General features: G+C 45.1%; 1 protein-coding gene across 17 annotated transcripts in view; it reads left to right on the top strand.

The window, feature by feature from the left end:
- The window catches only part of CAMTA1 (calmodulin binding transcription activator 1), a 964,086-nt gene that overhangs the window by 487,005 nt on the left and 455,721 nt on the right, over positions 1–21,360 (top strand). For 15 of the 17 annotated variants that reach the window (XM_077151442.1, XM_077151451.1, XM_077151440.1 and 12 more), the window contains one exon: positions 13,777–13,912. In XM_077151442.1, the coding sequence (XP_077007557.1) occupies positions 13,777–13,912 (136 nt within the window). Of the gene's footprint in view, positions 1–3,415; positions 3,720–12,484; positions 12,691–13,776; positions 13,913–21,360 lie in introns of those variants that run through there. The other 2 variants (XM_077151448.1, XM_077151443.1) reach the window with 2 other exon arrangements.

Genomic DNA, 21,360 nt, shown 5'->3' with positions numbered 1-21,360 from the left:
CTGCACCCACCTGCTCTCCAGAGGCTGAACATTTTCCCAATTGCCCCGTTTGCTTTGGAACCACAGGCATGATTTACTCCAAGGTACATTTTTATGTTTTGTACTCCATACTAAAAAAAGTTATTTGACAAAGCAATCCTATTTTAATCCACAGAATTCTTGTCCTGAGTTATTGTCTTTGTAGATTCTGTTTTTTTTTTTTTTTTTAGTGCCCCTGTCTGTTGACTCATTTCCTCACCAGACTGTAAGCCCCCTGAGGACCAGGGCAGGCGTGTCCGTGCAGAGCTGCGTCCCCAGGCCTGTAGGAGCCAGAGGGAGCCCCGGGGAGCACGCATTGGACAGACGGATGGGTCAGTGTTTGCAGAGACCCCTGTGTCTGCCTGGACTGACTGTGCCCAGGGTTTCCCTGGGCAGCTTCCCCCGGGGCCTCTCCTCTCTGCCCATCTTTCTCATAATTGTTATGGATTATGGAAAAGAAGAAGAAAGCCCATTAAGAAGTTCCCCTACATTTGATTTGAGGACGTTTTCATCAGAACGGCTCCATTTATTGGCCTTTAGCGTGCAGCCTTATTCCCTGTCTCACAAAATGAATATTGCTTTGTCTCCTTGAGAAAAATTGATTTCAACCAGAGAGGAGGCTGGCAGCCCCCTCCCCCCTTTTTGTTCTTTTTGTGTTTCTCCCCCCACCCCAGACAGAATTTATCTCCTTGGTGGGTGGGGGGGAGACAGAAATAATTGGACCAGCAGCTAATTCCCAGAGATTCATTGTCATGAAACTCCCACCGAAAGTGGGACACTTGCCTTGAATTGCCTATGCTAATGGTAAATGACAACTCTAACAGACCGTCGCTTTGACACGTCTAGTCTTTTCTGCTAGGAGATGACACATTAATTTTCTCTCAGATTTACATTAGATTATTAATAAAATATCGATGTTGGAATATGACACGCGAGGGGCCGAGGAAGCGCTGGGCTCCATTTCGGGGGGTGGGCTAAGACCAGCTGTGACGGTGTTGGGGCCTCTGGGGAAGGGACCGGCTGGCATTTGGGTTATGTTCTCAGTGTCTGCCCAGCTGGGCCCTTGACCTGCGCCTCTTGGGGCAGCAGGAGCGAAAGGTCCCTTGTCTCTTCCTTTCCAGTAGTATTGAACCCAAAGCAAGCCATTTAATCTCTCCCACCTTGAAATTGAAATTCCCTCTTTTCTTTGCCTCATCATTGACCATTCATTTGTTTTTTGGTTTTTAACAAACAGCTTAAGTATTTTATTGGTTTGCAACTAAGCTTGTTAACACTATATAATGAAAATGTACAAAGAATACTGTTGGCGTTTTTGGTTAGATTTAACCATTCATTAATAAAGAATCTTTGAATGTGAATATTCCAGAAATTTCTCCAAACCATCTGATCAGAACAACTGTCTATGACTAGTACCTTACTCTGGAAGGTATTGGCATACATTTGAATTAAATTCAGAATTTTTCAAAATAAACCCTAATCAAAAAACTATTCTATATTGAACTAAAACAATGTTAATATGACTTTCCTTTCTAGAAGGAATAATAAATGAAACAAGGCATTTTGTAAAATGGGGACCTGAACAAGTCACAGTAAAAAAATAAATGCGTACTCAGCCTCCTCCTGCTCAAAACAGAGGCTACTTTTCTGTTTCTCAGCCTTGGAAACAGAGCGAAGCACAGCAGCTTCTTAGGTGGGGGCTGTAAAACAAAGCTCAAGCAGTTGGACACGGACATCCCTTAAAAGAATTTAGGAAAACTTGAGTAAAGGATCCAAATTGTGCTGCCGTTGCAGTACCCAGTCCCCTGCTCCCCTGTGCTATGCTGTGGGACAAACCTGGGACTCATGCTCTAGGGAAGAGCTTTTCCCTGGAGAGGTTCAGTGTCCAGGGGCTCTGATATGAGTGAGGTGGGCACAGACTCCGCATGGGTCTTTTAAGGCTTGGAGCCTAAGTGTTCTTCTAACACGGCTAGGCAGAGTCCGTGTGTCCCATGGCTCATCCTCCAGTTTGTCCTAATTCTTCACCACATTCATTTGTTTTTAAGGAAAGAGAGAATTTCCCCAATATATAGATTAAGAGATTTATTTTAAGGAATTGGTTCATGTGATCACGTGTGCTGGCAAGTCTGAAATCTGTAGGGCAGATCGGCAGGCTGGAAACGCAGGCAGAAATTCATGTTGCAGTCCTGAGAGAACCTCTTTTCCAGGAAACCCCCGTTTTTGCTCTTAAGTTCCTTGACTGATCGAGGAAGGCCCACCTGCTTTATGGAGGGTGGTCTCCTTTACCCACAGCCAACTGACTGTGGCTGTCACCCACGGCTACAGAAGGCCTTCCCAGCAGCATCCAGGCGGTGCTTGACCGAACGGGCGGGCACACAGTGGCCATCGCCGAGTGTTTACTGCTTACAGGGTAGCATGGCAGGTCACGGGGGCAGGCGCGCACCTCTCTATGTCTTTAAGTGCCTGGGTGAGCCGGCTGGCCGGTGATCACCCCAGTTCCCTGCTGAGAATCCTCCATTCGTTTCCCATCCCTGTGAGGGTGAAGCTGGGAAGCCTCCAGGGCCCTGGGAACCCCCCATGCTGTTCCCTCTGCTGGGAGGCGCCACTCCTTGCTTCTGTTTTGGTTGACTTCTATTCTCTTTCATTTTCTCAGCATAAAGACTGCTCTGGGTGGGGGATTTCCTAAGAAACTCCTGTGCCCCAGTCTAGACACAAGACCCCTTCTTGCCCTCCCTTCGTACCCCAGGCGCTTTCTTCACTGCACTTTCCAAAGTTGTGTTTACAGAGTTAATTTATGGGATTTGGCTAATGTTTTGTGTCACATTTGTCTTAAAATCCAGCGTCCTTGTTCATCCTTTGCTGCTCTTAGCTGTATTCCCTGGTTAATTTGTGTCTTTTATCACACTGAGAATAAAAATTGACTCTTGTTCAAGACCCTATACAAGCTGCCCCATTTCCTGTCTTCCCTTTGCCCCCTGCCCAGCTCCAGGCACACCCCAAGCCTATTTCTAGGGCCTTGCTGCTCTCGCTCCCTGAAACGGAAGTCCTTCTCAGAGAGCCACCAGTCGTCCTGCCTTCATCTAGGCATCTGCTCACATGCTGCGTCCTTTGAGAGTCTTTCCCATGCCGCCTGTCCCCCTTCAGCATCAGCCCTACAGACCCTTTCTCCGGAGCGTGAGAGTCCCAGAGGCCCCATTTGCTCTCTCCCCCACCTCCAGTTCCGGCAGCTTCCCCGGGGATCTTTCTTCTCCTGCCCCACTAGACTGCAAGCGCCCCCGAGGCAGGGCTGGGCTTTCTTTGTCCACCACAGAATCTAAAGTGCCTTGCAGGAATGCCAGCCCATAGAAGCTGCTCACTAAATGCTTTGACTGCATCAGTTGTGTAATGTCATAATGGAATTTCGAGCTCCAGGGAGGGCACCATTAGTGAGCCTCTCTGGACTCTGCCTGGAGCGCAGTTCCTGGTGATGGCCATTGCTGCGTACGGCTGGCCTTTCCTTTTAGTGGCCTCCAGCGGCGATTTACCAAACAAACCTGTGGTTTTGGTCAGCAGCCTCCATTTAATGAGCCTTGGGAAATACAAGCTGGCTCCTGCTTCTGAATTCCGGAAGCTCCAGTTACCCCTTCTTGTGCTTCCACCCCCACCCGCCACACCACGGATGTCCTGGCCCCTTGGAGATGAGACCCGTGTCCCTCCTCCCCTGGGTGAGTTCCCTCTGTGCTGCAAGGGGCAGCCTTTCTCCTGGGGTGCTTGTGGGGATGAACAGGGGCCAGGTAGAGCTTGAGGATCTGGGTGTGCTGGGGACTGTCTCTCACTCTCTTCAGAAGAATGGACACGAGCACCAGGTCCTCAAAGGAAGCTCTCAGCAGCCCTCGGTGTCTCAGAACCTGCTCATCTCAGGCACGTCTGTGGATGTCACATGGCTTGTGGGGGGCTGTTAGGCATATAAGCTACCCAGTTGCTTGTTCTCTGATAAGACAACCTCTTTTACGATTTTCAATTTGCCCTTATTTTAATGAAAAGAAGCTGGGGTTGGACCGCCCAAGAAGGAGCTAATCAAATAAAGCAAATTGGTGTTACCTTCTCCTTGTCCTTATTATTTCTATGGCTCCAGCTGGAATTTATTATGAAAAGCAATTGGTTTTCATATCTGGCAGATTGCAGCCAGGGCTGGGTCCGGCAGCCCTTTCTTCTCCATCATTCCATAAATAGCTCAGAGTGGCCAGGCCAAGGGCAGACCCTGAATGCTCATGACCAGCTCTCTTGCTCCTTGTCCCCCAAATCTTGAAAACCTCATAAAAAAGTGAGAAGAAAATGCTGGGTTGAAAGTTAATAAACTAGTCCCTTTCCAATAGATTTGGGCTGTCACTGTGTCTTGTCGGGGTTCCGTTTAGCATTCTATCAGCCTTGCTGTGTTCTATCCATCAATTACTCCTCTCCGCTGGGTTTGTGTGTGAGGGAGATAAGCCGAGGAGACATTCCTTTCTCAGATTTTTTCCCCTCCGTTTGCAACAAAAGGACGAACTATGGGAACCATTTAGATCAGGCTCAAGTGATCCTTCCTTTATATGAAATGCCCTGCCCTGAGCAGTTCTGGCTCTGGCAGTACCTTGGGCAGTCGTTGTAAAGAAGGGGAGGAGGCATCCATTGTGCAGGGATTTTTAGTAGGACATCAGGAAGGTTCTGCCCTTACCATCTGTATGGCCTTAAGAAAGTTTTTACATGTCTCTGGACCCCAAGTTTTCGCATCCATAATGAGGATAAGGATAGCAAATATCTACCTCTTGAAGTTATTTTGGGATTAAAATGACAAAATAGATATAAAGGGCTGTGCCCCATGTCTGAAACACAAGTAAATGCTTAATAAATGGCAGCCTTTGCAGTGCTTGTGGTCATGGTTAATATTGACATTTTGGTCCAGACAGCTTACCTCTAATGGTGCATTTAAATCAGGTCATTCATGCTGGAAGGATCAGAAAGAAGGTGTGTGTACACATAAGAGGTAAGCTGCAATTAAGAGTGGAGTCTTCGTTTCCTAACTGCCTACTGCAAAAGAAATTCTGCTTCTCTGATGCTGCACTTCATGCCAGGAAGGAGAAACTACTTTGGTCACAGGGGCCTGTTCTGCCTTTGAGTTCAGGGCCAGGAGGCAGTTGGAACTGCAGGGATTGCATTTCCCTCCAATCAGGCTGTTTCAGTTTGCTAAAGCTGCCAGATTGCAATATACCAGAAATGGATTGGCTTTTACAAAGGGGATTTATTGAGTTACAAATTTACAATTCCAAGACCATGAAAATGTCCAAATTAAGGCATCAAGACAAGGATACCTTCACTCGAGAAAGGCTGATCCCTTCTGGGGTTTCTCTGTTGCATGGGAAGGCACATGGCGATGTCTGTTGGCCCTTTGGTGTCATTGCTTTCAGCTCCTGGTTTCAGTGACCTCCTCTCTGAGCCTCTGTCTGTCTCCAAGCAACTCCAAATGTCTGTTAGGCATCTACTTTCTGTACTGGCTTTTTTAAGGACTCCAGTAAACTAAGATTCACCTTGAATGGGCAGGGTCACATTTCCATGAAAATAATCTAATCAAAGGGTCTCACCCACAATTGAATGGGTCATATCTCCATGGAAACAACCTTATCAAAAGATCCCACTCAGTAAGTCTGTACCCATAAGATTGGATTAAAAGAGCATGGCTTTTCTGGGGTGCATGACCATTTGCAGCTAGCACACAGGCCTTTCTGTTTGCCTTGGGCAGGAGGAATAGGACCAAAGCAACCTCAAAACGCTCCAAGAAAGTTGGAGCCTCCCCCAGGGTTTTGTTTCCAGTTGGAATAAGGGCAACTCTTTTGGAGATGTTGATTCTTTAGAAGCCATGCAGATATTATTCATGGAGTCCTACTAGGAGATAGGACATCATCTATTCTTAAAAGCATGCCACAGGGAGAGATCCTTATGAACTGGATGGAGCAATAGCTGGTTAACCTGCAGAGTCCATTGCATGAAATCCACTGCCTCCAGGCCAGGCCAGTGGAATGGGCTGGCCAGAGAACAGCCCCCAAGAAAGTCCCAGGTTGCTGGATGAGCTGGCTAAGTGTCTACCTGTCTGCAGAGTTGTAGGTGGTTGTTGAGGTCCTGGAATTGATCAGTCAGTGACAGGGAAAGTGGGGGTCTAGGAGGAGAGCCCATAAACGAGAACCATTTTTGGTGTGTTGATTTCTGAAGTTAGAGTCAGGCCCTGGAAGGGGTATTCAGATCTTTCATTTTGTGGGATCAACTGGTCTTGAATTCAACCTCCAGTTGCACCATAAATTCCTATTTCACACCAACCCACAAAACTTCTCATGAACACATCACCCCTCCATCTTCAGTTCTTGTATTCTGTCAGCCTAATTCAATATATATAAATTTCACCCTGAATTGGTAGACCAGTGCGGAATGGGATATGGGGTTCAAGAGGGATAGCCTCTTCCATGGGTCAGTTTTCCAGCCCTACCCCACAACGTGCCATTTCAATACTCTATAAGTCCTTTTACCAGAGGAAACCCTATGAATGGGGTCAAGTTTGTGTCCTTTGTTATAAGTCATGGAGAACACTTGTCATGTGCCAGCACTGTGCTAGCACCCTGCATACATTGTGTCTGAAAAAGCAAGGAGATGAAGGAATTTGTCCAAGGTTACACTGCTCATAAGGAGCTGAGCCAGTATTTAAGAGGTAACTTAGACCTTCCTCCAAACCCCATGACTGTCTTCCTTTTAAAAATGTTCTACTATGGAACTTTTTAAAACATATGCAAAAGTAGACCGATTAGTATAATGAACTTCCCATAACCTATCATACAGGTTCAACTTTGATTAATTCGTGGTCCATCTTGTTTCATCCATCCTCTCCCCCTAAATTATGTGGAAGCATATCTAAGACATTAAATCTAATCGATAAATATTTCCATATATATCTCTAAAGATAAGGTTTCTTTTAAAGAATATAATGACAGAACAATTCTCACTCTTAAAAATTAATAATTCTAAATTTAAAAATCTGGTTGCTATCTGAATTGGAGTTGTCTCATAAATGCCATATTTTTCAGTCTGCTTGTTTGGCTCAGTATCCAGGTAAGGCCTACACAATGTAATTGGTGGATATATTGCTTTAAGCACCTTTAATCTATATAGTCCCACTTTAAATACTCTCTCTTTCTCAGTGAATTTGCTGAAGACGTGGAGTCATTTGTCCAGTAGCATTTCCCACACTCGGGAACTTGCTCTAATACCCCTGGTGTCCTTTGCTGTGTACCTCTTTCCTCTGAGGACCTCCAACGTAGTAGATCAAGAGGTCTGAATAATTTCAGGCTCAATTTTTTTTTCCTTTTTGCAACAGTAAAGTGTTCTTTTGCCATTAGATACCCAATATTTGTCTGTCTCTTTTTTGTGATCTTAGCAGCCATTGACAACCAGTACCTAGATTCATTAATTAGGGGTTGCAGTAGTAGAATATCTTAATTCCCTCATTTTTTTCTGTGTTTGTTAGCTGGAATGCTTTTATAGAGAACTTTCTCTGTTGCTATTTGGTAACTGAAAGAAATAGTTTGTACAACAAAGGTATGATCAATGGCTGATTCTTCTCCTGGTCCCTTCTTTTAGCTTTCAAAATAATGTGTTGGGTCACCAGCATCCTTTAACAAGTCAATAAGTTTTCATTTATTTATTTTAGTATCATTATGAACTCTTGAATTTAACCATATTTAATGTGCTTTAATCCATTGCAGTTATTGTTCTCATTGAGGCTCAAATTGTCCCATCTTTTTTAGTCAGTGGGACTCTTCAAGTTGACTCCTAAGTCCTTTCCACATTATTTAAAACCTTTGATATAGCTAACATCATATGTAATGGTGAAAGACTGTATGCTTTTCCCTAGAGATTAGCAACAAGGCAAGTATGTTTGCTCTCAGTACATCCATTCAACATTGTACTGGAGATTCTAACTAGCGCAATAAGGCAAGAAAAGAAATAAAAGGCATCTGGAAGAGAAACTCTCTTTATTCCCCGGCAACATAATCCCTGCATGTAAAAAATCACAAGGAATCTACCAAAAGCACCCCAAACTGCTAGAACTAATAAATGAATTTAGCAAGACCACAGGATACAAAATTGATATACAAAAATCAATTGTATTTCTATAAGTAGTAATGAGCAATCTAAAAATAAAGTTAAAAAAACAATTCTATTCACAATAGCATCAAAAAGAATAAAGTGCTTAGAGTCAATGTAATTAAAAAATGCAAACCTATATTGAAAACTATAAAACATTGCTGAGAAAAATTGAAGATCTAAATATGTAGACATCCCATATTCTGGAATTTGGAGAGTCAATATTAAAATGGTAATTCACCCCAAATTGATACATAGATTCAATGCGACTCCTATCAAAATACCAGCAGACTTTTTTTTTTCCAGAAACTGTCAAACTAATCATAATTTTTCATGGAAATGCAAAGGACCCAGAATAGCCAAAACCATTCTGAGAAAGAAAAAAGTTGAAGGACCTATTGTGCCTAATTTTAAAGCTTACTCCAAAGTTACAGCAATTCAGACAGTGTGGCATAGCATAAGGACAGACAATGAAATAGAATGGAAAGTGTAGAAGTGAAGCTTTATGTTTACCGTCAATTAATTTTCAAGAGATTAGCCAAGACAATTTAATGGCATGGGGATAGTCCTTTTTAAACAAATGATTCTGGGACAATAGGATACTTATATACAAAAAGAAAGAAAATGAAAAAGAACTTAGGGCATTACTTCATACCATACACAAAAATAGACCTAAATGTAAGGGCTAAAATTATTCAAAATCTAAAAGAAAATATAAGAAAAATGACATCTTTGCAATAGGCAAAAAATTCTTAGCTATGACACTAAAAGCATGATTCATAATAGAAAAAATGATTAATTGGTTTTCACTGAATTTTAAAACTTTGCCCTTCAAGAGAAACCATTAAGGAAAAGAAAAGACAAACCCTGGACTGGGAGATAATATTTGCAAATCATTTCTCTGCTAAAGGACTTCTATTCAGATTATAAGTAAAGAATTCTTACAATTCATTAGTAGGAAGACAAACAACCCAATTAAAAATGGGCAAATAATTGAAATAGACTTTTCACCAAAGTTGTAAGAATGGTTAATAAGGACATGAAAAGTTGCCCTCAAACAACAGCCTTTGGGCAAATGCAAACCAGACACAGTGAGATACCTCCCTCCCCCACATATACACACATACATCAGAATGGCTAAATCCAAAGGACTGCCAATGCCAAATGTTGGCATGCATGTGGAAAAAGTGGAGCCCTCATACACTTCTAGTGGGAATGTAGAATGGTATAGCTCCTTTGGAAAACAGTTTGGCAGTTTCATTTTTAGGCAAACAAATATAATAATCTTTTACACATTGTTTCTGGAGTTTGCATCATAGTTGGGAAAGGTTTCCCCACTTCTAGATTATAGATGAATTTACCTATATTTTCTTCTAGAGTATGCATGATTTTATTTGTTTCATTTAAATCTCTGATCCATTTAGAATTTATGCTGATGCATGATGTGAAGGATAGATCCAATTTCATCTTATTAAAAAGTCATCCCCTTTCCACTGATCTGATATACCTCCTGTATCATTTACAGTAAATTTACACATGTAAGTGGGAGTATTTCTGTATTTTCTATTCTGTTCCGTTGGTCTGTTTCATCATGCGTCACTGCCATCCTTTTTAAAATTATAAACGCTTTATTGTATGTGGTAATATCTGGCAGGGCTAGCCCCTACCCTCAGTCTTCTTCATTAGATTTTTTTCCATCTGTTTTTGGTGTTTTATTTCCTTCCAAATAAATTGTTTTATCAATTTTTCTAGATTCAGGAAAAAATCCTGATGGAATTTTTAATGACATTACATTTGAAAAAAGACTTCCTTGATATTTTTATAACCTTAATTCCTCCTCACCAAGAACATGTTCTGTGTTTATAATTATTGAAATCTACTTTTGTGCCTTTTAGAAGCTTTTTTATACTCTGTCTTTAGGTTTTGGAATTTGTTGTTAAGTTTATGCCTACACATTTAATTGTATTTTTCCTGTAATAAATGTGGTCTTCCATTATTCCTTCTGTTACACTATTGATTTTGTGTCTTAATTTTATACATGCTTCTTTGGTCTTAATGTTTATAGTAGGTTTTCCATTGACCCGGTGATCTTTTTTCCCCTGTTACACCGAGCACTGTTGGTTTTGCTGCTGTTAGTTTTCTAGGTAAAAGCGTTGCTTGGCTGGAGGCATCCATAGTTAGAGTGAAGCTCCTGCTCATCCCTGGATTTCCTAGTTTTGCCTCAACGCTGCTGCAGTGGAGGTTTCGGGTTGATTCCTGAGGCTCTCAGAATGTCTACTTTCGTTTGGCTTCTCCCAGGAGATCAGACATGAGGATTTGAAGCAGCGGTTTATCTGGGAGGTGATCCCAGGAAGCACCAGCAGAGGAGTGGGAAAGTGAGAAAGGAAAGGGGAGAATGCAAAGAGCCCCTCTCCTAGGAAGTTTCCGCTGTAGACAACTGGAGCTCACTGCCGTGGGGGTACTCTGCGAGGTGCATGCCTCCGAGGTGCCCCAAACACTGGGTGAGGAAGCCAGGGTGCTCACTCCCAAGTGCCTGCCCAGCAGTAAGCCAGGGGTGTACTCTGGGCGTTAATGATCATCCAGCCATTGGTCAAAGCTGGACTGGCCCCCAGAGTCTGGCCTAACCCAATAGCTGCAACCGTGGCTCTAGAAGTCAGACTGACTCAGAATGACTTCTGCTCGGATGTTTTCTGGATGGCAGGCTTGACTTCCTCAGCTACACATTGGGGGTGATGATAATAGTAGGGCTGCTAGGAGGTTGCAGTAGGGGTATGGACGTGAGCATGGATGTAGGATACAGACATAAGATTTAGACATAAACGTAGGGGCTCGTGTGCCATGTTCGCTCAGTTCCGTGCATGTGGCGAATGGCCATGCTGGGTGTTGATGGCTTTGTTATTTGCAGAGCTTCCCAGGAGATGCCAGTGGACCTGCCTTACTCCTTCCATGCTTCCTCCGTGCAGCCTCTGGTGTCCTATCTGTCCCCAGCTCGGTTTCCACTTCCCCACTCTTCCCAGTGGGGGCATCTTTCATGCCATTGTGAACCGTCTTTAAGCCCTGCCCTACCTGGCCCCAGGTGGCCCACCTCTCGTTCCTCCCAGAGCAGCGGCCTCCCCTGTCCTGGTCCTTGTCCCTTGGGCTCCCTTCCCTCCTCCCTCCAACTCCTTTCCTCCTTCCTCCGCCTTCCTTCCCAAGAACTCAGACTTACTCTTCATTTTATTCTGGAACTGCCATACAGCCCCATTTTCTTTGCATTTGCAGCCCTTCTATCTGTTTTTAATTTTGTCTTTCTTAGGACCTGTGAGCTATGACAGGGACAGTCCCCCATCACAGAGGGCAGAACAGAGGCAAGTTCTAATAATATCAGATGGGTCGATTCAATACTATTAGATCTCATTATTACAAGTTAAAGTGACTTCATTTATTAAGGCTGTGGAAATGGGATGATAGGGCTACTCTCCAGTGGTGAAGACTGGGTCCCCAGGGGAGAATGGGCCTCCTTAGGTGAGAGCAGTTATGATTCTGACCGTGTCTGTGATGGTGTTTGGGGAATCCACTCTTTCTGGGTCATACCAGTTAGTATGTGGGGACAGTTGCCTGAAGACTCTGTGGGGTTTATTAACCAAGTTGAGAAAGGGCAAGAGGATGGAGCAAATTACAAACCTTGCCTGAGCTCCTGAGCAGCTGGACCCGATTAATGTGGCATCTTCTTCAGGGGATGAGTTTTTTGGGATCAGTAGCAGCTCTGCAATCTTTTTATGGACACTTTCATTCCCATCTGGAGGGGATGAGAGCGTACAGAATTCTGACTGGTCCATCAGTTGTGTCCTTTGCTGCTTCTTTAGGCAGTGGTCTGAAGGCTGGTCTTCGGCAGCCTTCCAGTGGGTCTTTTAGGGGGTGAGCAGGGGTTCAGAATGCTCGGCAGAGTAGGTGCAAGTACCTGGAATAGAGCAGAGGTGGGAGGGGCGTGGAGAGCCTCTCTGCAGTTGGGAAACGGAGGAGAATGGGAGGGTTTTCATGCAAGCGTGTAAAGAGGAGACAAGTACCAACAGCAGACAGCATTGTGACAAGCATGTGGAGCTGTTCCCTGTGTGTCTGAGTCAGGATAGACGTAGGGAGGAAACCAACACTGACACAATCCAGTCGCACAGTGACTGGGGGAACAATGAAGTGTTGGGAGCCTCTGTTGAAAGTCTGTAATTTCCAGAGGAATTGCTGTTTAGTCATCATATTGCTGCTGAATGACAGAGCAGGGCTGACTGGGAACTACAATTAGCTGCTGTCACCCTGGTGTGATTTTTTTTTTTCCTTACAGACAAGGGAATATTAAGACCTCAATAGCAAGATGTTCTGTGCCTAATTGTGACGCAGCCCATTGTTGAAAAAAAAAAAAAGAAAGAAAGGTGTTGGAAGCTCTTGCCCCAGTCCACGGGGAAGGATGGCTGACTTAGCATCTTCTTACCTCTGCTGTAGCAGAGAAGCAGATAAGCTGACTTGCAGCAGGAGAAACCACTTCATTGGCCTTATCAAGTGAGCTTTCCCACCTTGGCCAAGAGAGTGAATTAGAAGGGCCCTTGTGACCTCGGCCGGACACAGAACCCGTGGCATTCCTTTTTCTCTGTTGCGCATTCACCTGCAGAGTGGACAGAGCTGGCCACCTGGGGAGGGCATGTGCTATTTTCTTTCTGAGGAGTTTTGCTTGGGGATCGGACCTGCTGAAACTTTACTTTGGAAGTTGGTGATCACAGTTCTCACCCCCAGTGCCACAGTGGTTTCTTCCTTTCTTTCCTTGGTGTGTGCAAACCCAAATATAGGACCACTGCAAGCACAGATATGTGTATGATCATCTTCGCTGTTTGTGGTGATGCATCTGGTTTCTTTTTGGAAAACCTAAGGTTCTTCTTATTTGTTCTTTTAATGTCACAAAGACAGCCATCCCACTTTTACTGCTTAGCAAGTGAACCAACTAGATGAATTTACCTGGCAGTGTCTGAGCCCTCTGACAGCTGAAACCCAAATGGGAAAGAATCAGGTACTTAGCTTGCTTGAGAAGAAGGCCTGGAGATGCTGTTTTGGATCGAGCAGGAAGCTAAATGCAGGCAATGAATCAAGAGCATTTGGACTCCGTGACTAGCTCCTCTATTGGTCTGCTCTTAACATAGTCATCGAGCGTCTGCGTTCAACTTATTTATTTCCTAATGCAGAGTGATGGATTATAAAATGTGTAGAAAACCCTTCCACAGGAGATAAGCTATTGCAGCCTGCCACAACACCCCCGGCTCTTTTTGCTTGCTCTCTCTGTTTTGCCTCCTTCCTTGTGCATAGCTCGGGACCCTGCATCATATATCCTGATTAGGTGGTGGATATTACTACAGGGATGTTTTTTAAGCCTGTCATTGACACATTTAATTCATTAGGTACCAAATCCACAAGCAAATTTTGGCTGGCCATAAAACATGGTTAATTCAGGGAGCTGCAATAAAAGGTGAAAAATTATATTCCAGGAAATGTGGAATATTGCTTTTCTTAGAGACTTTTACTGGTCTACGCTATCTTTCTTCATACATTTTTCTCCTGCCTGGTTCTCTCGGTAATTTAACCATTTGTTGTTCCCAGACCACAGAATGGCTCTATGATACTCTACAACAGGAAGAAAGTGAAATACAGGAAAGACGGGTATTGCTGGAAAAAGAGGAAAGATGGGAAAACCACCCGAGAGGACCACATGAAACTGAAGGTCCAGGGAGTGGAGGTAAAGCGGACGAGGTTCTTGTGTTCCACCAATGTCTTTTCTGGGCTAATATGGAGAATGGAATTTTTGGAGTAATTTGGTGCCAGTCACCTCTGTTAAAGGTTAAAAGAATTTTTGTTTGCCAAGACTCTGGTTTCTTTCTTTCTTTTTTTTTTTTTCTTTCTCTTACCTTCTTGCCCTATAGGCTCAGTGAATCTGGATTTAACTAAAGCGCTCATGTTTCTAGGGAGTCTTTGAAATAAAGATGGGATTTGTCAGGTTCCTGCAGAATCACTTACTGTTTTTATCACAGAAGAGCCTCTCTGGGTGCATTGAGAATTTGCAGATGCCAGGAAAGTGCTGATGTGGTATTAGGAGTTTCCCCCTTGAAGTAGCGCCTGGACTCCTCTGTTGAGCTGGTCCCTCAGGAGCTGATGATTCTCCATCCAGAGCTCGGCACCTGACTCCCTCTAGTTGCACACCCTCTATTTCCCCTTGGATGTGTCAAGCTCAGAGAGCATGTGGATGTTTAGATAATCAGAGAGCGTAACAAAGTGTGTGTGAATTCTGCAGGGCTGGGGTGGAATTGGGGTGCTGTAGAAAACATCTTGGGATCTTGTGCAAACTTCGGGTTTTGGTCCTTGGGTGAGATTGTGCCACGGTGCAGGCTGGTTTCTTTGCTTTGGTTGCAACCCCATAGGTTCTCAGTCTTGGGAAGACAGAAAAATTCCCTTGGGATGAGAGCCTGGGCCATGTGCCACAGCAGTGGAGGGAGTGGGTATGAAGCATGACGACTTCTTGGCTGCTGATTATTGAGCACCCACTTCTCTGTGTTTCCCACTGAGCCTGGTGAAATGTCCCAGGTGTATGGATAGTGCTGTCCTGGGCCAAGAGCCGAGAAGCCTGCTCATGACCCACCTGGTATTTTAAACGGTCAGAGAGAGGTGCTCCGGAGTGGGTCGACGTTGGGTTCTCTAGCATGCCAGAATCAATCGCAAGGATGGTAAGCCACCTGCGTGCCATGGGTTGTCCTTCCTCACTGATGCTTTTTGTGACACTCTTTGTCATGGTCGCTTTTTCTATATTAATGATGTGCTTTCATTGCTGTTAAAAATAGCACCCAATGGATTTTATTGTATTATCCCGTGGAGAGAGATAACTTTTATGTGGGTTTTTTTTTTTTTTTTATACCTAATCACAATGATAAACCAAGAAGAGCCCCTATCTGAGAAATCCCAGTTCTCTGCACTCTTCTGCACTCAGGGTTGCACAGTGTGACTTCCCTGGCTGCATGGAACATGCAAATGCAGATTTCCCCAAACGTGCTGCTCTGGACCACCGAGGGGACAGACAATGATTGCACAAATATGCTAGCCCCTGCTGCAGGGTGCCCGGGGAGGAGAGCTGTGCTCCTTCTGGGAGGACCCTTGTCTCCCACAGGAGTGACAGGCAGAGAGTGAGGAAGAGGGTGGGTGGGGGTCGAAGTAGGGGGAGCCGCTCGTGCTGGCACTAAGCCTGCTCAGGGATGGTGCCCCTGCCCCCTGTGGAAACCCGCGCTAGCGCCCCGCCAACAGCCCCCAGGCATGGGGTCTTCGTGTATTTCATGTTTCCTCCTATGTAAATCAGGAACTTCGGGTTGTAAGTAACATCAGGGTTGAATTCTTCCTCGGCAGCCCAGGGACAAAAATGAGCCACCATGTTCGTTTGCTGCCCTCATGTTATAAATTAGAATTGTCACTGAATGGAATCAGAATGATTTATGGTTATTTTTAGGTCATATTTATGTTCGGAGTTATTTGTGGCTCTCACGCACAGAGGCTAATGTGTGGACACACGGGCGGGGGTGGGAGCCTGGGGGCCGGGAGAAGCGGTCGCAGTGACAGCAGCAGACCCATGCTCTGCCACTGGGACACTGAGGTCACCAAAGCCAGCACATTACGTACGCCATGTCCTTTCCCTTTGAGCTCGGGGGCCATGGGAGTTGGAGATCAGGACTCAGCCATTTGGAGGGTGGGCCGTCTTCGACACTTCCTAAGGGAGCTGAGCCACTGAATCGGTTAGAAAATATTGACCATGTACCTACTCTGAGCAAGAAAATGGCAGCTATGTTTCCTGCCCCATGGACTCATGGTCACATTGAGAAAGCAGCCATGTTCGCAGAGGAAGGTAATTAATGGTGCTGAGACGCATACACGTCTGAGCTTTTCATGTGTCCTGGGCATCCCCAGGTAAAGTGGGGTATAAGCTGAGCTCTAAGGTCTGGTAGGAGCATGTGTGTGTGTGTGTGTCCTTTACGGTTTGCCTTTCTCACTTAGCATTGCTGTCTGAGCTAAATCTATGTCAATACTTAGAGCCCCTGCATCCCTTTCCACTGCTCTGTAGTATTCAACTGAATAAACACTGCAAACAGTGCCTCAGTAAACATCCGTGTACACATCTGCTCATGTGCTTGTGTAACCAGGGCCTGGAATTGTTGGATTGTGAGGCATGGGCACTTTCTGTCATGCCAGGCATTGACAAGTTGCTCTCCAAAGCAGTTGTGCTGCTGGCATGCCCACCAGCTCTGGGAATTCCCATATCCCCTGCAGCCTCCGGCACACCAAGGGTGGCAGACAGTACCTCCATTCAATGCCACTTGGACACTTTCTTGGTGGGTGTGATGAGCTCCTTCTCGTGTTAATGGACTTGCTCTGCTGTGTCTACTATAGATGTGAATTGCCTGCCATGGGTATGGTTTTTAAACAGGAAAGAGAAGCCCCCACAGTTTACCAGCATTTCTTCTTCATTAGCTCTGGTCTGGATTGTGGCTGGAAAGCCAAGTGATATGCTTTGGGATGTGGGCATTTGGTCCTTTCCACCTGGGGAATTATGATGGGGGTGTACATTGAGGCTTAGCATCTCACAGGAGGGTGGGGCTTCTCGGTTCAGACCCTGCTTCCTTCTACCAAAAGAGTTCCTTCTGAACTCTGGATCAAACTCTGGCAGCTCCCATTGATTCAGCACTGGCATCTTCCCGGGCCTGGTGCCAGGCAGCTGCCCCTCCTCCTGGGCGAGGAAGCCAGGCAAGCCCGGGGCATTGGCTCTGTGATTCTTCTACCACCTAAGCTGCTTTCTGCAGTTCAAGGGCATGATAAAGATATCTGGATCTACAGTTTAACATATAACTTGTCAGGAAAACATCCAGCTCTGTACATGAAATTGCCCAGTGGGATAGCTCCTTTTGTTCTCAGAGGCTGGGCCTAGGAAGACAAGGCAACTCAAAGGCACATTGATTTTCTCAGTCAGGTGCAGGATGGGGGCAGCTGCTTTTGAAGTGGAGAGCTGTTCCTCCCGTGATCAGCTGTCTTGTCCGTAAGCCAAGGAGAAGCTAGCTCGATAAGGTTTCCAATGACACAGGACTCCGTGGTCAGGAGGTCAAGAGGTCCAGAAGATAGAGGTTGGCAGGGAGTAGTTGTGATGTCAGCATTCTGTAAGATGAAATCTCAACATGCCTGAAGTTGTTCCTGTGCCCCATGCAGAAGTATGCCTGCTTCTCTGTGCCGGACAGAGTGGAGAGAATTTGAGGGTGGGAGGCTTCCTGAGAGAGTGAGCCAGAGCTTATGGCCCCTATGCCTCCAGTATGGCTCAGCCATGTGATCTGATGTGCTGGGTAAGGCCAGCAAGAGAAGACATTTTCACCTAAGTCGAGCTGGAAGAGTCCATTCAACCTCACAGTGCTTTTCTCCCGCCCCAGAAGCTTGATGGGCTGTCTTGTACCTGCCCTTCAGTCCTCTCGCCTGAGAGCTCTGGGATGCCTCTCAGAAGCCAGGCTGGCTCTCAACTGTCTACCTCCCCCCTCCCCTTGGCTGCTGCGGTTAGTAGTCACCCACTTAGTACAGAGACAGTTATAGGTTTACAGAGCTTCTGTACCATTTAATCCTCATAAAAATATCCATGCAAAGTACATGCTGTTACCCCATTTCATCGATGATGAGATTGCACTTCAGAGAGGATCTAACCAAATATCTAGCCAAAAATCTAGCAGCAATGGGACTGGGACCCAGGTCAGTCTGGTTCCAAAGCCCAAGCCCTTACTTTTACACCAGTTGCTTCCTGGGCACTCAGGTGGGATCTATAGTTTTTTCAGATCAAGAGGACACATATTTATTTGGCACGTAGCCTTCATTAATCAGCCAGTCATTCAGTGCTTTCCATCCATTAGCATCATGACAGCTATTGAGGATACAGTGATGTTTAAAAGAAGACTTGCTCCCTGCTCTCATGGGAGACAGAAAATTAAGCATGCAACTAGAATGCAGGGTGACGAGATGAAATGGTGTGATGGGAGGATCTCAGGGCTCTGTGCAGACTGCCCAGAGGGCCACCCAGGGCAGACTTGGCCTGTAGGAGGTGACCTCAATATACACATAGAGAGTGTTGGGCGCTAGTCAGGAAGCAGGGCACGAGTGGGAAAAAGCAATGAACAGTGTTGACAGCATACGTGACTTTAAGCAACAGGTGACTAAAATTATGACATGTCAGCATTTCTTACAGCTCTGAGCAGACAGATGCTTGCCTCCTGGGGCTGGGACCCTCCCTCCTTTGATCCTAAGGTGTCCATTGCTGCGAACTCCCTGCCTTTGGGACCGATGGACAGACAGTGCACAGAGGCCGTCAGTTGATGTGCAAGGCATTGTGGGTAACATGGACAAAGAAACCCTCCCCACTGAATCAGTCTGCAGGGGACAGGAACCCCCAGCTGGCTTGTCGGTCACCTCCTCTGTTTGGAGACTAAGCAGTACAGAGGAAGTTCACTTTGGTTTTGCCGACCTGTTTGTGTTGCCTGAAAAGAATGAAGAGTTGCTTTGACTTCTTGATTAGCTGTCTTAAAGCTCAAAGCCCATCATTAGAGTGGGAACGATTATGTTTGTGGACTCGGCCTCATTAGAAGTGATGTTCTTTATTTGGACACTTGGGCCAGATATTTGAAAGAATAAAAGTAACCTCTTTTAAAAGTAGGAATGATATTATAGTTACCGCATTAGGAATTAACAGGGCATGAAATAAGTGCCTGCCTCGTGGCAGTGCCAGATCATTGCAGCGCTGCTTACAGCCATGAGATAAATAGGTATCTTGCTTGTGGCTGATGGAGAGGATTTGAAGTAGCCAGTCACAAACATGTGTGGTGCCCAAATCAAGTTTGGAAATACAGTGATGAATAGACAAGGAGGACGTAAGCTGGCCACTGAAGCAACTGAGCAGCAGAGACTCACAGAGGGGCCGATGCGCCCATGTGTTTCTGCTGTGTATTTTCACTTAGAGTCCACAGTTTTTGCTTTTGGTAAATGACTATGTACCTTGGGTCTGCAGATATATTATTTCACTTCCATCTGCATTCAAGCTCAGCAGTCAATACTGCACTGCGTTCCCCATTCAGAACGATTGTTTCCCCCACATCTAGGGTGAGACTTTCTTAGCCCTGTGATTTCCCATCTTTCTACATCTGACTCTTCCAGGCTATCTTCCCAGATAGTCTCCAGCCAGAAGTAATTATTTCCCTCTCTTAATTGTCATAGCCCTTCATCTCTACATTCTAAAGAAAGTCATCACTTTGATTTTTTATTAGCTCTGTCCAGTTCAGCAGAGTTATATTGAGAGTCTAGTCTTACCAGATACTACAAAATCTGTATCTGCTATCTCGATTTTAGATAGTCTATTTGGTGCAGGTTATAAAGAAACAGGCAAGAAGCAGAATCATACTTGAGGAATTTGTAAAACCAGTCATTTGAATATGATATGGTATCTATTAAAATTTCAGCAATTTTAGAGTGTCGTTGTTCCATCCCCTGTACCAAGGGAGTCTGGCTCAGCCTAGCCCCGTAGGAGCTCGCTCTCGCAGTGGGCTCTCCTGAATGACTCAGTGCTAGCAGGGGGCCACCTCATTTGATCCTTTCCCCAACCCCTAAATTGTATCGTGGCCGATACTTCTGTCCTAGTGGTTTTACTCTAACGCTAACAAGCTAAGACTTAATTTCCTGTTAGCTGGATGTGTTTTGTTAGAATCAATTCAGGAGTGCAAATCCATAGTCTTCCCTTAACTTCTAATTACCTAGCATCCCTGTTGACGTGTCCCCACCCAGTTCATATAATTAAAGTTTTAACTAGTAAATGACATTAAGCTACCCACATTTTGAAGTAGCAATGGCAGGCCTTTTTGTTCATATTTCACATTCACAGTAAGGTAGCAGTCTTGCTTCTCACTCTTAAGGTTCCCTCTTGCCTGGGAACGGCCAAGTAACAAGAGCAACAGTGACAGGGTCATTTATTTATTCATGTGTTTGCTTGTTTTCCTAGTTCAGGAAAGATCATTTTTATATTTGTGCTATTAATCACCATCATCATCCAGACAGTGCCATTTATTGAACATTTAACTGAACGCCTCATCCTGTGTGCGTCACTTTCCGTGCATCACCTTGTTTCCTTATTTCACAGCATCCCGATTGGAAGGTGCTATCACTACCCCCATTTTTTCAGAAGATGTAATTAATTTCTGAGGGCTTAAGGAACTCATCCGAGGACACCTACTTGGTTAGTAATATAGCCAGGACACCCTCCCAGGTCTGTCTGATTCCATAGTTCTGTTTTTCCCAATCACGATGCCACATTGGCTTCCAAAATACCCACATCCCCAGGTGTGTGTTCTCTGACCACAGAGCTCTGGGAGTAAAGAGTTTAGAATACATCCTCATGTGCTCAGACCGGGTCTTACATATGATGGGGATAAAGCTTTCAGTAAAAGGGATGAGCCTCCTTGCAGTCACCCAAATCTTCCCTTCCTTTATAACCCAAACCAGTCAACAGGGAAAGAGTCTCTACCCCATTGTTCCTCCAGCCCAGGGACCCGGCTCTGCCCAGGCCGTCCAGCCATGACAAGAAGTAGACATGGCAATCCCCATGCTGTCCTCTTCAGTGGTTGGGAGTTTGTCTCCAGACATCCCCAACACCCTTCCTGATGAGCTAAAACTTCTTCCAGGGGTCCTCTGAGAACTGTTCTTGATCCCATGTAGGCTTTTCTTAGAGGGTAACAAGTCAGGTTTATATACTTTCAGTGTGAACTGCCCATTTCCATTTGTCATCAAACTATGGCTTTCAGTCTTCCAGGATCTGCTCATTTGGGTGGGAGTGTGGGCTCCCTCTCACCATGGAGGGTTGACAGATTTGGCATCACACAATATAGGATGCTAGGATTGGTCTGAATATCAGGTAGACAGTAATTCTTCAGTATAACTATGCTCTATGCACTATTTAGAATATACTTATACTAAAAAACTTTTCATTGTTTATCTGAAACTCACCCTTAACTGGGCATCCTGTTATTTTTCTGGCAACCCTCTTGTTCTAGTTTGCTAGCTACCAGAATGCAATATACCAGAAACGGAATGGCTTTTAAAAAGGGGAATTTGATAAGTTTCTAGTTTACAGTTCTAAGA

Source organism: Tamandua tetradactyla, chromosome 2, assembly GCF_023851605.1.
Source record: "Tamandua tetradactyla isolate mTamTet1 chromosome 2, mTamTet1.pri, whole genome shotgun sequence".
Lineage (NCBI taxonomy): Eukaryota > Metazoa > Chordata > Mammalia > Pilosa > Myrmecophagidae > Tamandua > Tamandua tetradactyla.
This window is presented reverse-complemented; position numbering and strand designations above follow the sequence as displayed.